The sequence below is a fragment of the Hemibagrus wyckioides genome, linkage group LG16, assembly GCF_019097595.1.
Source record: "Hemibagrus wyckioides isolate EC202008001 linkage group LG16, SWU_Hwy_1.0, whole genome shotgun sequence".
NCBI classification, from domain to species: Eukaryota; Metazoa; Chordata; class Actinopteri; order Siluriformes; family Bagridae; genus Hemibagrus; species Hemibagrus wyckioides.
In genome coordinates, this window is record NC_080725.1 from 2,517,365 (window position 1) to 2,530,807 (window position 13,443).

At 37.5% G+C, this 13,443-nt stretch overlaps 1 protein-coding gene across 1 annotated transcript; it reads left to right on the forward strand.

The window, feature by feature from the left end:
- The first annotated feature begins 1,401 nt into the window (after positions 1-1,401).
- Positions 1,402-13,191, forward strand: inpp5kb (inositol polyphosphate-5-phosphatase Kb). The gene is made up of 11 exons (XM_058411385.1): positions 1,402-1,495; positions 1,985-2,093; positions 2,982-3,098; positions 3,218-3,393; positions 3,803-3,914; positions 4,061-4,170; positions 7,955-8,162; positions 8,382-8,519; positions 8,692-8,775; positions 8,860-8,964; positions 10,873-13,191. The coding sequence occupies exons 2-11, from the start codon at positions 2,019-2,021 to the stop codon at positions 10,942-10,944; spliced, it is 1,197 nt and encodes a 398-aa protein (XP_058267368.1). The 5' UTR covers positions 1,402-1,495; positions 1,985-2,018; the 3' UTR covers positions 10,945-13,191.
- The last annotated feature ends 252 nt before the right edge of the window (positions 13,192-13,443 follow it).

Below are 13,443 nucleotides of genomic sequence, written 5' to 3' on the forward strand. Positions count from 1 at the left end.
CATTTATTCGGAACATCCTCTGTGGCATTTTTGTCAAAAGTAGGACAGATTCCTGAAATAATATTGGACATAATATTGGATTATCTCAAAGCGTATAGGCTTATTTTGTAGAGGATCGGCAGTGGTAGGGAAATGGCGATGGAAATTTCTCGGTCGCGTTCAGATAGCAACACCAGCACCAGGTCAAACAGGATGTGTTTACATCAGAGCCTGTTACAGCTGCTCACATGTGTGGAGGACCTCAGCTCTGACGATGAAGCCACCGAGGAGTTGTCCCGAACCCTGGACCAAGCTTTCCAGCTCTGTGGTAGACACAGCAGGGAGTTTTTCAGGTGCCTGATTTTGACTGGGGTGTCTTTTCTTTCTTTTAGCACTATTAATGAAATGGATGGATGAGATTATACAAGCAAACCAACTATATTCAAAAGTGCTTGAGGGGAGAATAGACACTTGATCAGGCTATCACAGTTTGTTTTATACTTTGCTTCTAGAAGTAATAACAGGAGAATAGCTTAGATGGACGCAAACAATCCTCTTTTAAATTTATTAGTCTTGTTTCAAATTCACACTCTTCAGATTAAACACTGTACAACATAATAGCTATAAGTTACTAGAACTTTTCTTCTCTTTAACTCCAATTTCTTCTCTTTAACTCCAAAAGTAAACTTAGTAATATATTGTCATATCTGCTTGTGAGTTGTTTTTAATTGAGTTTAGTCACGTTTGAAGCAGGTTGTGAAATGTTTTACAGTGAATGATAAATATGTAATTATCTGATTTAAACATATTATCATGCATAGCAAAAGTTTCATACTGAAGAATCCAGCAAATACTGTTCAGTGTACGAAAATGAATCGTTTGCTTCTACACAACCCAGTCTGATCATTTCAGTGCTCCATTTATGTGCACTCATTATCATTTTGTGGTCTTCAACATTTGGACATTTTCACTGCGTTTAATAAACTATAGGATCGTCCTTTGACACAAATTCTGTAACCTGACATGTTGGTACTTACATGGATCAGGTATAACATTATGAGCAGTGCCAGGTGAAGTGAATAACTGCAGCTCTTGTGGGGTGGGTCTGCAGTGGTCAGTATCTATCAAAAGTGATAGAAAGGTGTCAGAATACACAGTGCCACTGTTTTGGCAGCAAAAGGGGGACCAACAGAATATTAGGCAGGTGGTCATAATGTGATACACTGATCAGTGTATGTGTGTTTGAGATGTCTAAATGAAGGATTTCAGTTTTTATTTTATGGTAAAAATATTTTGAACCTTTATATAGCTCTAGTGCTTTTCTTGTCTTTTAATTTTCCATATTATTCTCTCTCTCTCTCTCCCTCTCTCTCTCCCTCTCTCTCTCTCTCTCTCTCTCTGTCTCTCTCTCTCTAAGACTACATATAGTGACATGGAACATTGGCACGGCAGATCCTCCAACAGATGTGAGGTCACTGTTACAGCTTGACTTGGAGACTGATCTTTATGTGATAGGGTGAGATATTCACGTAATCACAGAAATATATATATATATACCTTACATATTTCAAAGGTATAAAGATACACACTACAGGTACAAAGGATTCTTGATGGTACCACCACAGCGACAAGGAAATATGTGGCTTGGTATCTTTATGTACTGTATGTTGCTCCAGTAATAACTGTGTAATTACACATAAACATATATCTATATATCTTTTACATATTTTACAACTAGACTGCAATATCATTTCTTTACATAAATGGACATGTACGTATTTGTGTTCCAGATGTGGCTCAGAAAAGTACTGACATTTTTAGAGGACATTCTATTTAAGTGACTTTACATGTATAACAGAACAAAGCTAATAACATTTATTAACTGACATATTTATATAATACTTTCCTCCCTCGCTAACTAACAGTTAGCGTAACTGTAAAAGTTCTGGTGATATTGACCCTACTCTGCTTTTACAAGCTGACTCTGTAGTTACACACGTTGCAGTCTGCAGGAGGTGAGAGCCACTCCGGTGAAATATATGTCCGATCTGATGGTAGAAGACTCATGGAGCCATCTCTTCATGGATACACTTGCACCAAATGGCTTTGTCAAGGTACAGCACTCGACTGGGGGAATGATTACATGATTCAGTTTGTTTATGACATTCTGCTGTTATTCTCAGTCGAAAACGAACTAGGAAAACAATAGACGGTTTCATGCTGCCCCTCATTAGAAGAAGACAGAACAGAGGCCTCTTTGTATTTTACCAGGAGATTTGTGATGGAATCAGGATATTAAATGGTTGACCTATTTCTAAGTAGAGTTATTAACAAAACTGGTGTAAGGGCAGGCCAGTTTCCTTCACCATAATATTTTGCTCTTACTGTAGCCCTATAGAGAAAAAAACTTTCAGTGACTTTCAACTTCTGGATCAAAATGACTACACATGCATTGGAATGCTGTATGAAGAGCAGGTATCCAAATGCATGTAAATTTAACTGAATATGTACTGTGATGCTGCTATAGCCAGAATAAACATACTCCTATTGTGTGAACCATATAGGCTGACAGTATTGGCACTAAGTCTAATAATTCTAATAATAACGTGGCAACAGGATATGTTTAGAGTATAGCATACAGCATACTAACAATGTTAATAATATAGTTTGAATCAGATTTTTAATTCCAGTACAAATGTGAACAAATGGAATTTACAGACGTAACAGATACCAAAAAGACCTACTAAGAAAATAAGGGTGAAGTGGGATAACATAAAGGCAACATAATAAATGTAATAATTACTTCACTATATAACCTACGCTTAAAAAAAAAGCGCGGTGCTGGGGCTTGAACCCTGAACCTCCCATCAGCATCCCAGAGCCTTAACCACTTACTACAACCACCCACTTGAATTGATATTAATATTAACAGGTTTAGGCCTAGGATAAGCTCCAGTTTATGCAAATAAGTGTCTTATTAACTCACATTCCTGTTATTTAAGGTGACCTCTGTGAGGATGCAGGGTCTTCTCCTCCTCCTGTTTGCTAAACAGCTCCACCTTCCTTTTATCCGTAATCTCCAGACCACATACACCCGCACAGGATTCTTTGGATACTGGGTATTATATTCACATGCATAACTTGCCACGATCTTATGTTTTAAAACTATTCCGGATATCATTATCATCATAAAGTCTGGATTCTATAATGCATTTAAATGATCATTTTACCTTCGCAGGGGAATAAAGGTGGTGTTTCGGTGCGATTCTCCTTCTACGGTCACATGCTATGCTTCTTAAATTGCCACCTAGCTGCACACATGAACTATGCAATGCAGCGTGTGCATGAGTTCGAGTACATCCTAAGCTCGCAAGATTTCGACTTCGACAATACACAACATGTGCTGGACCACAAGTCAGTGCTGCACCACTTTCACACACAAACACACACACTTTATATTTTTTATCACCTTCCTATATATAATGCAAATGCACCACAGTACAGACACACAAGCACAGTTTTTTATACTGGTATATGTATATTTGCCAGATGAAGAACAACTTTTTTAGTTGTATTTTGTGGATTTTAAAAATATGCATAGTGTTTTTTAATAAATAAAGAAAATTTAATTACAACTGTTTAAGTGTTATTTTTCTGTGATATAAGAATAATAATAATAAAAAAAATCTTAGTTATTTAGAAAATAATTCACTCCCAGTTGGTAACAGATGCAACAGACATTTCCACTGTTGATTATTTTCTTTGATTTGATTACGTTGATTATTTGTATTGTGAGTATATTTGTGTGTGTGTGTGTGTGCAGGGTAGTGTTTTGGTTTGGTGATCTCAACTTCCGCATTGCAGATCATGGCCTGCACTTCCTGCGCACTTCTATCAATAGCGGTCGCTTCAACTTGTTGTGGGATAAAGACCAAGTGAGACACACACACACACACACACCAAACTCTCTAAAAGTCCTGGGGGTGGTGTGGTTATGCGAGTATTGTGTTTGATCTTTCATGTCATGTCTGTAGATGATCTCATATGTGTGTATGCGTGTGTGTGTGTGTGTGTGTGTTAGCTGATGATGATGAAAAAGAAGGAGCCACTACTGCAGGAGTTTGAAGAAGGACCTCTAGAGTTCAAACCAACGTACAAATTTAGCCGCTTCTCTGAAGCCTATGACATGAGGTAAAGCCCCTCGTCACGCAGCAAATATACACGACACACTCTCACACACCACGCCTCCCTTCAGAGCTTTGAGACTTCTCTCAGAGCCAATAAACTCCTTTCTCCTTTCATTTCTCTTGCAGCCTGGAGAAGACATGGTTTGGTTTTACGTAAGATGACACTTTTCCATCCTACACTCCTCACTAATTCTAACCAGAAACCTAACCCTTCTTTTCCCACCTCATTCACAGAGCTCCAACAAACTAAGCTCTAGCTCTCTGTACTGTGACTGTTGGCTCTACAGGATGAGCTCCAAGAGAAACCGCAGTTTATTTGGACATTGTATAATATTGCAATGCAGTAAGAGGCTTACTGAAGTAGGATTAGGGATGCTATATCCGCTTTCTGTGCTAGGACCTATAAAGTGCGTATTAGTTCCACTGCAGTAGGTATTAAGCCGTAAGTGCAGAGTGGCTGTATGTCTCTGTGGGGTCAATAATCATGTGTCAATAATCATTCATATGATATTTGTATGATATTATCCAGAAATTCCATTAGTAACACTGCATTGCACTGTGACAGCATTTTTAGGGGAAAATTTGCATAAACATGTTTAGAAGACAACATTAGACAGACAATGTTCTAACAATCTAACTTATCTTATTTGTTCAGTTTAGTAACAAAACAGTTTACCAACATGCAGTTTTTTATGTCAGTAGATTTATCAAAATATTTTACACAACCGTATGCCTCAAAACATGAATCTGATTGGTCAGAAGGTGTTCAATTATTTTACATACAGCAACATCAACTCTAACAGTAGTGCTAGCTATAATTAAAATCACAGGTTCATATTAACATGATAAATCTTATACATACTCTATATATATATCTTATATACACCAATCAGGCATTACATTGTGAGCAGTGAGAGGTGAAGTGAATAAGACTCCTCATCATGGCACCTGTTAGTGGGTGGGATATATTAGGCAGGAAGTCAACATTTTGTCCTCAAAGTTGATGTTAGAAGCAGGAAAAATGGACAAGTGTAAGGATTTGAGTGAGTTTGATGAAGGGCCAAATTGTGATGGCTAGTCCACTGGATCAGAGCATCTCCAAAACTGCAGCTCTTGTGGGGTGTTCCCGGTCTGCAGTGGTCAGTATCTATCAAAAGTGGTCCAAGGAAGGAACAGTGATGAACCGGTGACAGGGTCATGGGTGGTCAAGGCTCATTGATGTATGTGGGGAGTGAAGGCTGACCCGTGTGATCCGATCCAACAGACGAGCTACTGTTGATCAAATTGCTGAAGAAGTTAATGCTGGTTCTGATAGAAAGGGGTCAGAATACACAGTACATGACAGTTTGTTGTGTATAGGACCGCATAGCAGCAGACCACTCAGGATGCCCATGCTGACCCCTGTGCACCACCAAAAGCACCAACAATGGTGTCATTTATGTCATTTTTGGGAGTAGAGTGTGTTGTGATTGGTTGGACAGTTGAAAAAAATGAACACGGCACTCATGATTTAATCGACTGGAGAGAGATAAAGATAGATTAATATCTAACATCACCCGAGAAGATTCCTGCAGCTCTGCTCAACAGTATCAGCACTGATCACGTTGGAAACACTTTATTAGAAGGGCATCCTACCTGCCTTTATAATTAATTTACAAGGATCGCATCCATATTTCATAATGCAATACCGGAGGATTTATGTAAGGCTGATGTCAAAACCTAAAGGCTTTTATGAAGCATAATGCTTTGCTTTGACTTTACAAAAAAATGAGAGAAAAAGGATAAACCCTTAGTTACTTTAAAGGTTGAGTTGTTGAGACTGTATGTGTAATCTTTTACAATTTATCTTGAACATGATTCATATTCATGAAGGATATTCATGAAGTACTGAGAAATTTCCTATGTAATATTCTGTCTTCTTACCTTTTTTGAAGATATATTTACTGCCTCTACCTCTGAAAGGAGCAGAGAATCGAATGCTGTTGGGCTGTTCACCCATTTGCATGCAAAACCATTATGCAGCATTATTAAAATACAACTTCACTTATTTATGATCTCCATATGGCAGCCAAAAATTATTTTAATGCCCTTAAACTAAAGTGGTAATCAAATTTGCATTTATGATGCTGCTATGAAGCACAATAGGAACTTCTATATACCTTTTTTAAAGTGTATTTTTATTAAAAACAAACTAATAACAGAAGAAAATCAATCTTAATAATAATAGTAGTAATAATAATAATAATAATAATAATAATAATAATAATAATAATACTAATAATAATAATAATAATAGTAATAATAATAATAATAATAATGGAGAACTGTTCTCTTTTGTCTATCCCCTAAATCCACCTCACAAGTTTTGACCTAATCTTTCAGAAATTGCTTTATAAAATATTAATGCAGTGCTTATGAATGTGTTAGCCTGCAGGTAACCTTCAAATAAAAAAAAGATTTAAAAAAATGACCACGTTGGTTAATTAATTCATGACTAAAATACGAGGATGTTTTTAGAGATCCGAGTCTCACATATTTTCTTGCAACTGTTCCATTTTATGCTGCCCATGGAAAAAGGTGTGGGTGTATTTGCTAAAGTAAGTCTTTGTTTCCTTGGGCACTGGAATGTAGCTTTAAACTGTAGCACACGGTTCAAGGGCTTAAGTTTAGACTTTATAGTGAGGAGGCTAAAGTCTGAGAAAGGAATATAGTAAAGGAATGGAAAACAAGCTTATGAGATCAGGCAATTGTTTTTTTTTTTTTGGTTGTTTGTTTTTTTTATTTCTTTTATCAAACCTAGCATACCAAATAATGGTTAGAATGTATGGCATATCATTCCTTAATTTAAAAAAGAAAAAAAAAATCACAACTAAATAAATAAATAAATAAATAAATAAATAAATAGCTTTGTCCCAACATTTTTGTCATCAGATATAGCTATATAAAATTTTTGACGATTAAATATTATATCTTTCATTATGCAGTAAGCCTACTACATGCCCAGTGTAATTATTTTACAATGCAGTTCTTGTTTTTTCTTTATTTTCTTTTTAAACAGGAATTGCATAGTGCATGAACAAACTATTAATTCATGTGTATCTGTGGCATGATGTGTCTCTAGCCAATACCTCTAGCCACTAAACGCACTAAACACACTGTGCATGTATGTGTAGATGTGTCTCCCTTCTGTATAAGAGGCATGTATGTGCATTTGAACATACATGTGAACCATTGAATATGTATGTTTTTGAACACCTAAATTTGGTTCGAACTTGGTTTTGTCTTTCAAAAACGTCAAAGCTCCAAACAACTAAGCACGCTGCCCTGATAATTTACACTGTAATATAATACAATGATAGGTTGTAAGAGGAACCACATGTAAACGTGATGCGTTTGAATATGCAGAGTGTGCTCTACATTAGCTGAAAAACAGACTACACCAGACACATTTATGGCAATTTACTCCGTAGATTCCTCCAGGGGGCAGTGTTTTGTCAGTTTTCACAGCAGAAACATTAAGTGCTGGAGTATAAACTCACTTCAAAGGCTGCCATAAAGAAGGTCTGGCTCGGGTTCTTCACCTCTAAAGCTGTGTCTAGACACGAGGATGTAATGAATCGCTCCGTTTTGTGTTTTTTCTTTATCTGATTGATTTTGAATTGATCCCATACGGAAAGGTCAAATGAACATGTCTGACTGCAGACTGGCTACAGCAGTCTGTCCTGGATTCTAATCTATACACGTTATTTATAACACTATAACATTGTTATATGCCTATAACTGCTCAGCGGAAAGAAACGGAAGCCGGCCTGGACCGATCGTATCCTGTGGAGGATAAAACCTAAATGCTCACAAGATGAGGAAGAGAGTTGCTCAACATCATTACCAGCAGACAAAAAAGACTTATCTCTAAAGGTGACACAGCAAAAGTACACCTGTGACACATCATATGGTGTTAGTGACCATAAGCCTGTCATCGGGACTTTTACTCTGGAGGTAAGGGCTGTTTTCACTGGACTTTGTGTTATGTTAGTTACAGCATTTGATATTTCAACTTTTATTTGCAAAATCGAAACATTTGCTAGACAAATATGTCCCTTAGTTAGTGTAATATTAGTATAAATGAAATATTCAGTATTCAAAGGAGCAGAAGAGTGTGTATTGATATTTTCATTTTCCAGCCTTCATCATCAGAGCTTGGCGTTTTGTGTCCAGATGCAAAAGGATGTGGAGAAGCCTTTAGTGTGTGTGAGCGCTGAGAGCCACTGGAGCGCTGATGAGGATGCAATCCTGACGTACACCATCCAGGATAACTTTGCTGCCTGCACCTCGGACTGGATCGGCCTCTACAAGGTCACACAGTGAGGCGTGTAAACAGATAAACAGAGAGAACAGGACAGATTGAGATGCATAAAGAGATCGAAAAAGAAAAAGGCAAAAAGAAAGAGAAAAAAGAGCGATAGAATTAGCATTTCTCCTAATTGGGAGTGGGTGCTGAAGCCTGCTGAATATTTCTTCCCTTTAGACTAACTTCAAGAGTCCCTCTGATTACACTGCCTTCGTGTGGGTCAAGGAGGATGAGATTGCTGAAATCAACGAAGTGGTCCAGGTATTCATGAGACTCTTATTGTAATGTTTCACCTGTGCGTATTTATTGAATGACGCATCTGTGCATCTGTTTTACTATTACCAGTTAAGAATGAATAAAGATGACCTCCCCTTGCTGGCAGGGGATTACATTCTGGGTTACTACAGCAGAAACATGCAGTCCCTGGTGGGCCTAAGCCCTACTTTTCAGGTAGGATCTATTATACATTATACTTACAAATCATGATAAGTAAGGAGTGTTTTCAGAGTTGCCGACTTAACTAGGCCACTTAAGTTTAAAAGATAAGTCAATAGATACACATCAGAAGTTATTATGCTAAGCAGGTGCTTACCTTGACTTTCTCTGTGGACTGTTAGATCGCTTAAAATGCATATTTGCATTTCTGGAGTTTTTCAGCTGTGTCTAGGCCTCCCATTTTACAGCGAGTGCTTGTTTTTTTGCCTGACATTTTATCGATTGCACTTTACACAACAGTTACTTCTGGAAAGTGTTAATATTTAGTATAAAAGCAGTGGTGTATTTCAGTGCTTGTGTCACTCAACTTATCTGTGTTTAATACATAAATACATAATACATTTCCAGTTAGAACAATAGTTTGTCTACAGCCAAATTACAGCTCTTTTTTTCTGTGATATTGTGCAAATGATATATCCTAAAAGCAATTAAAAAATAAATAAATCAGAATAAAACTACAAACAAAAAAAAACCCATAAGTGATAGGAAGGCTAAGATCGAAATATGACGTAATAGTTTTTAAATACTGTAAATTAATCTCTCAATCATGGCAATTATACTTTTTTATCTTTGCAAAAACAATTTTTTTTTTCATTCTATGAATCAATCTTTCTTTTAATTATCCAATTAAATAATATACTGTCATATACAGCAGACTGTACTACTAATGAGGAAGCAGGCCAAAAAAAAAGAAAGCTTAATATTTACCCAAAGGGGAAAATAAAAACTTATGCAAGCGTGTATGATTATTTGATAAAACATAAATGGTGTTTATTGATGTTGCAGCAACACTGTGATTCATATCATGTGCACATCCTACAGTCACATTTCTCTGTGCTGTTTAATCGTTTAGGTTACATTTAGTTCCGTGAAACAAGTTATATCATTCTACACAGTTACTGATACTTCCAAATGTATCATTATAAAAAATTCACCATGTCATGCTTTTCTTTATTATTTTGTTATCATATTATTTTAATTAGATTAATATTAGGCATAGCTTGTACACCAATCAGGCATAACATTATCACCACCTATTATTGTGTTGGTCCCCCTTTTGCTGCCAAAACAGCCCTGACCCGTCATGCACTGTGTATTCTGACCCCTTTCTATCAGAACCAGCATTAACTTCTTCAGCAATTTGAGCAACAGTAGCTCGTCTGTTGGATCGGATCACACGGGCCAGCCTTCGCTGCCCACGTGCATCAGTGAGACTTGACCGCCCATGACCCTGTCGTCGGTTCACCACTGTTCCTTCCTTGGAGCACTTTTGATAGATACTGACCACTGCAGACCGGGAACACCCCACAGGAGCTGCAGTTTTGGAGATGCTCTGATCCAGTGGTCTAGCCATCACAATTTGGCCCTTCATCAAACTCTCTCAAATCCTTACACTTGTCCATTTTTCCTGCTTCTAACATCAACTTTGAGGACAAAATGTTGACTTGCTGCCTAATATATCCCACCCACTAACAGGTGCCATGATGAGGAGATACTCAGTCTTATTCACTTTACCTGTCCATGGTCATAATGTTATGCCTGATCGGTGCACTATAGAAATGATAAGGCATTAGAATGAGCTCATTAATATATTATATAATAACCTGTGATTTGCCTTGCAAATAATGGATAAAGGATATGTAGCTGAGATTATTTTTGATCATATTTAAGTCTGAATACCAACTAGCTGAATAATACTGAAAAAAAAGAAACCAGCTGAATAATACTCATCTCTGTGTGCATTTCACAAATATAATAAGCCTCCTGTTCAGGTTCATTTTTCATCTTAGACAAGTCTAATGTGGGATTTGCAGTCAGTTACGGAGCTGAAGCTCATGCCATGCTTTGGTGTGTGTGTTTCAGATCATGGAGTCTAGGTTGGCTCTACTGGGAGACTTGGTGCCTGAGCATGCTAATGGACGTCAGTCTCAGTAACTTTATCCAGAACCGAACCTTTAATTGAAACAAAACTCTCAGACGAAAATAATTCGTTACTGTACTGTACATGCTTCAAGCATGGCAAGCTGATCACACCACTACTTTTTATTCCATATGGTACCTTCTACATTGTGCACAAGCCACATTCCCTGTGCACCAACACACTTTTTTAATAAGTCAAACGACAGTCAGTGACATTAGGGCAAATTTTCCTCAATCCATAGACATGGAATTGTGTATAACAAAAAAAAACAGGGTAAAAGCTCACTGACCAAAGATGAGATGACTGAATCATATACTACTGTTGAAAATTAGCCTGTAGATAATTGAGTAGCTGAACTTAATGTTCTAATTTAAGGAGTTTCAGTTGTGCTGACACCCTCTAGTTCCTAGCCAGAGTTCTCTTAAATCAGTACAAGGGGGAATCTGAGCAAATCTGTCATGTACAGTAGCCAACAAATGAAGAAATTAGGAAAACCAAAACATTACTAATTGAAAAAAAAAATGCAGTCTACATCACTCTATTACTCAAGCAGAAAAAAAAATGCCCAATTAGGCATCTGCTCAGTTCATGCTGTATCAAGCTGATTTGGCCTTTTTTTATGCAGTGAAAATCTTTCTTACTTATTAGAATATGGAACATTGCCTATTCATCTGAATATGAGACTGAAGACGTTAAAACAGGATCATTTTATAGAATGCTACCATTTCCTTTAAAGTTAATGGGTTGAATTAGAGTAAATAATCTACAGTAATTCCGAATCCAGCGTCCTGGGGTAAACAATGCTGAACAGGGTTATTATAATCAATCAAGATGGTAAAATAGTTACTTCTGATTTGCAAAGTCATAAACAAGATATTCTTCCACAGATTATCGAATTAAATAAAAAAGAAAAGACATTTTCTGACACTTCACATGTGAAGCTCACATTAACAGCATGTAGTGTATAGGATAATACTCAGTAATCTTTTTCTTAGTGTGTGAATCACAGAGCTTGAGACAAATCTCCTCATAATGCACAGTCAGTCTTATTTTTACATTTTAGACAGATTAGTGTGTATCTTTAGGGGCAAATTTGCACCTCTGCTGTTGAGAGTTTGCATTTTCCCCACAGTGCTTTTGGGGGTTTCCTCGAGGGATTCCTGTTTCCTTCCCAATCCTGGCTGATTGACATATCTAAATTGTCCATAGCAAATGGGTTTGTGAGTGTGTGTGTGCTTGTGCCCTGCAATGGCTTGGCACACATCCCCTGGGATTTTTCCATCTCCTGGGATAACTTTTGGGTGCCCCACAGGTCCCTGGGAAAGGCTCCAGGTTCTTCACAGCTCCGAGTAGGATAAGTGGTTAAGAAAATGGATGGATAAATAGTACGTATCTTATACTTTATGCATTTGTCTGCTCTAATAAAGAATCTAAAAATCAAAAAATTGTTCTCATCTCATCAAACAGGACCTGGTGTGTTATGAGGAACAGTGCTAATTTAGAATGTGTATAGGCTACCACTAGCAATAATAGCAGGAGGTCTTGTTCATTACTCCCACAGATGGCAGTGTTGCTACTTGAATAATTATCCAATCCATATCAGATCGTTATTACCGTACAAATCATGACCAAGTCGATGATACCAAAACCAGTGACCTTATTTCTTGAAGGATTCTAGTTCAGTTGTTGTGACTCACATAGATATGATGATGTAGGTGATGGTGAAGGGCAGACGCAACCTGTAACAGTGCCACCTTGTGTGAGTTGGATTAAGTGTGATAAGTTATCATGAACTTTTTTTTTCTTTTAGCTTGATCACAGAGTCTTTGTGGTGAATTTGCAGGATGAGGTATGTCTGATGGCCGAAACATGAAAGAACGAACGTTGTTGTTCATAATTAAAGCACTGTTCATTTCACAGTCCAGTATTTCTGTCCATGTAGTTAGTGAAATAAATAATATTCTAACAGCAGCCCTTTTAATCAATGTTCTCAAACAGATGTAGCACCCAGACGGGTAAGGTGCTCCAGAAAACCCAGCACTCGATCAATTCTGGTGTGATTTAACCTTCATGATTTCAACACACACACACACACAGAGCTGTGGAGATGGTGTGTTGCACCAACTGGGAGTGTTTTCATGCATAATTACAGCCATAAATCAGCCTGAGGCACCTGCTCCGCTCCTCAACACACGCAGCCAGGAGAGCAAAGCTCAGATACCTCACCTCAAGCCTGCATATCTGCCCAATAACCAGCAAATCAGCACAAGCAGACTTGAAGCTATGCTCTATTCCTTCATTCCCTAGGGCGCTGAGGCTGTTAGATCTATCAGAGCTTTATCACGCGCACACACACACACACACACACACACACACACACAGAGAGCTGCTGTAAACAATAAGACCTTCATTATGAATTATTATCATTATTATTATCCATGAATTGACATCCCTAGAGTTTTGCAGAGAGATGGAGGGAGCTTCTACTCTATTCCTTAAATACATTATAGCTA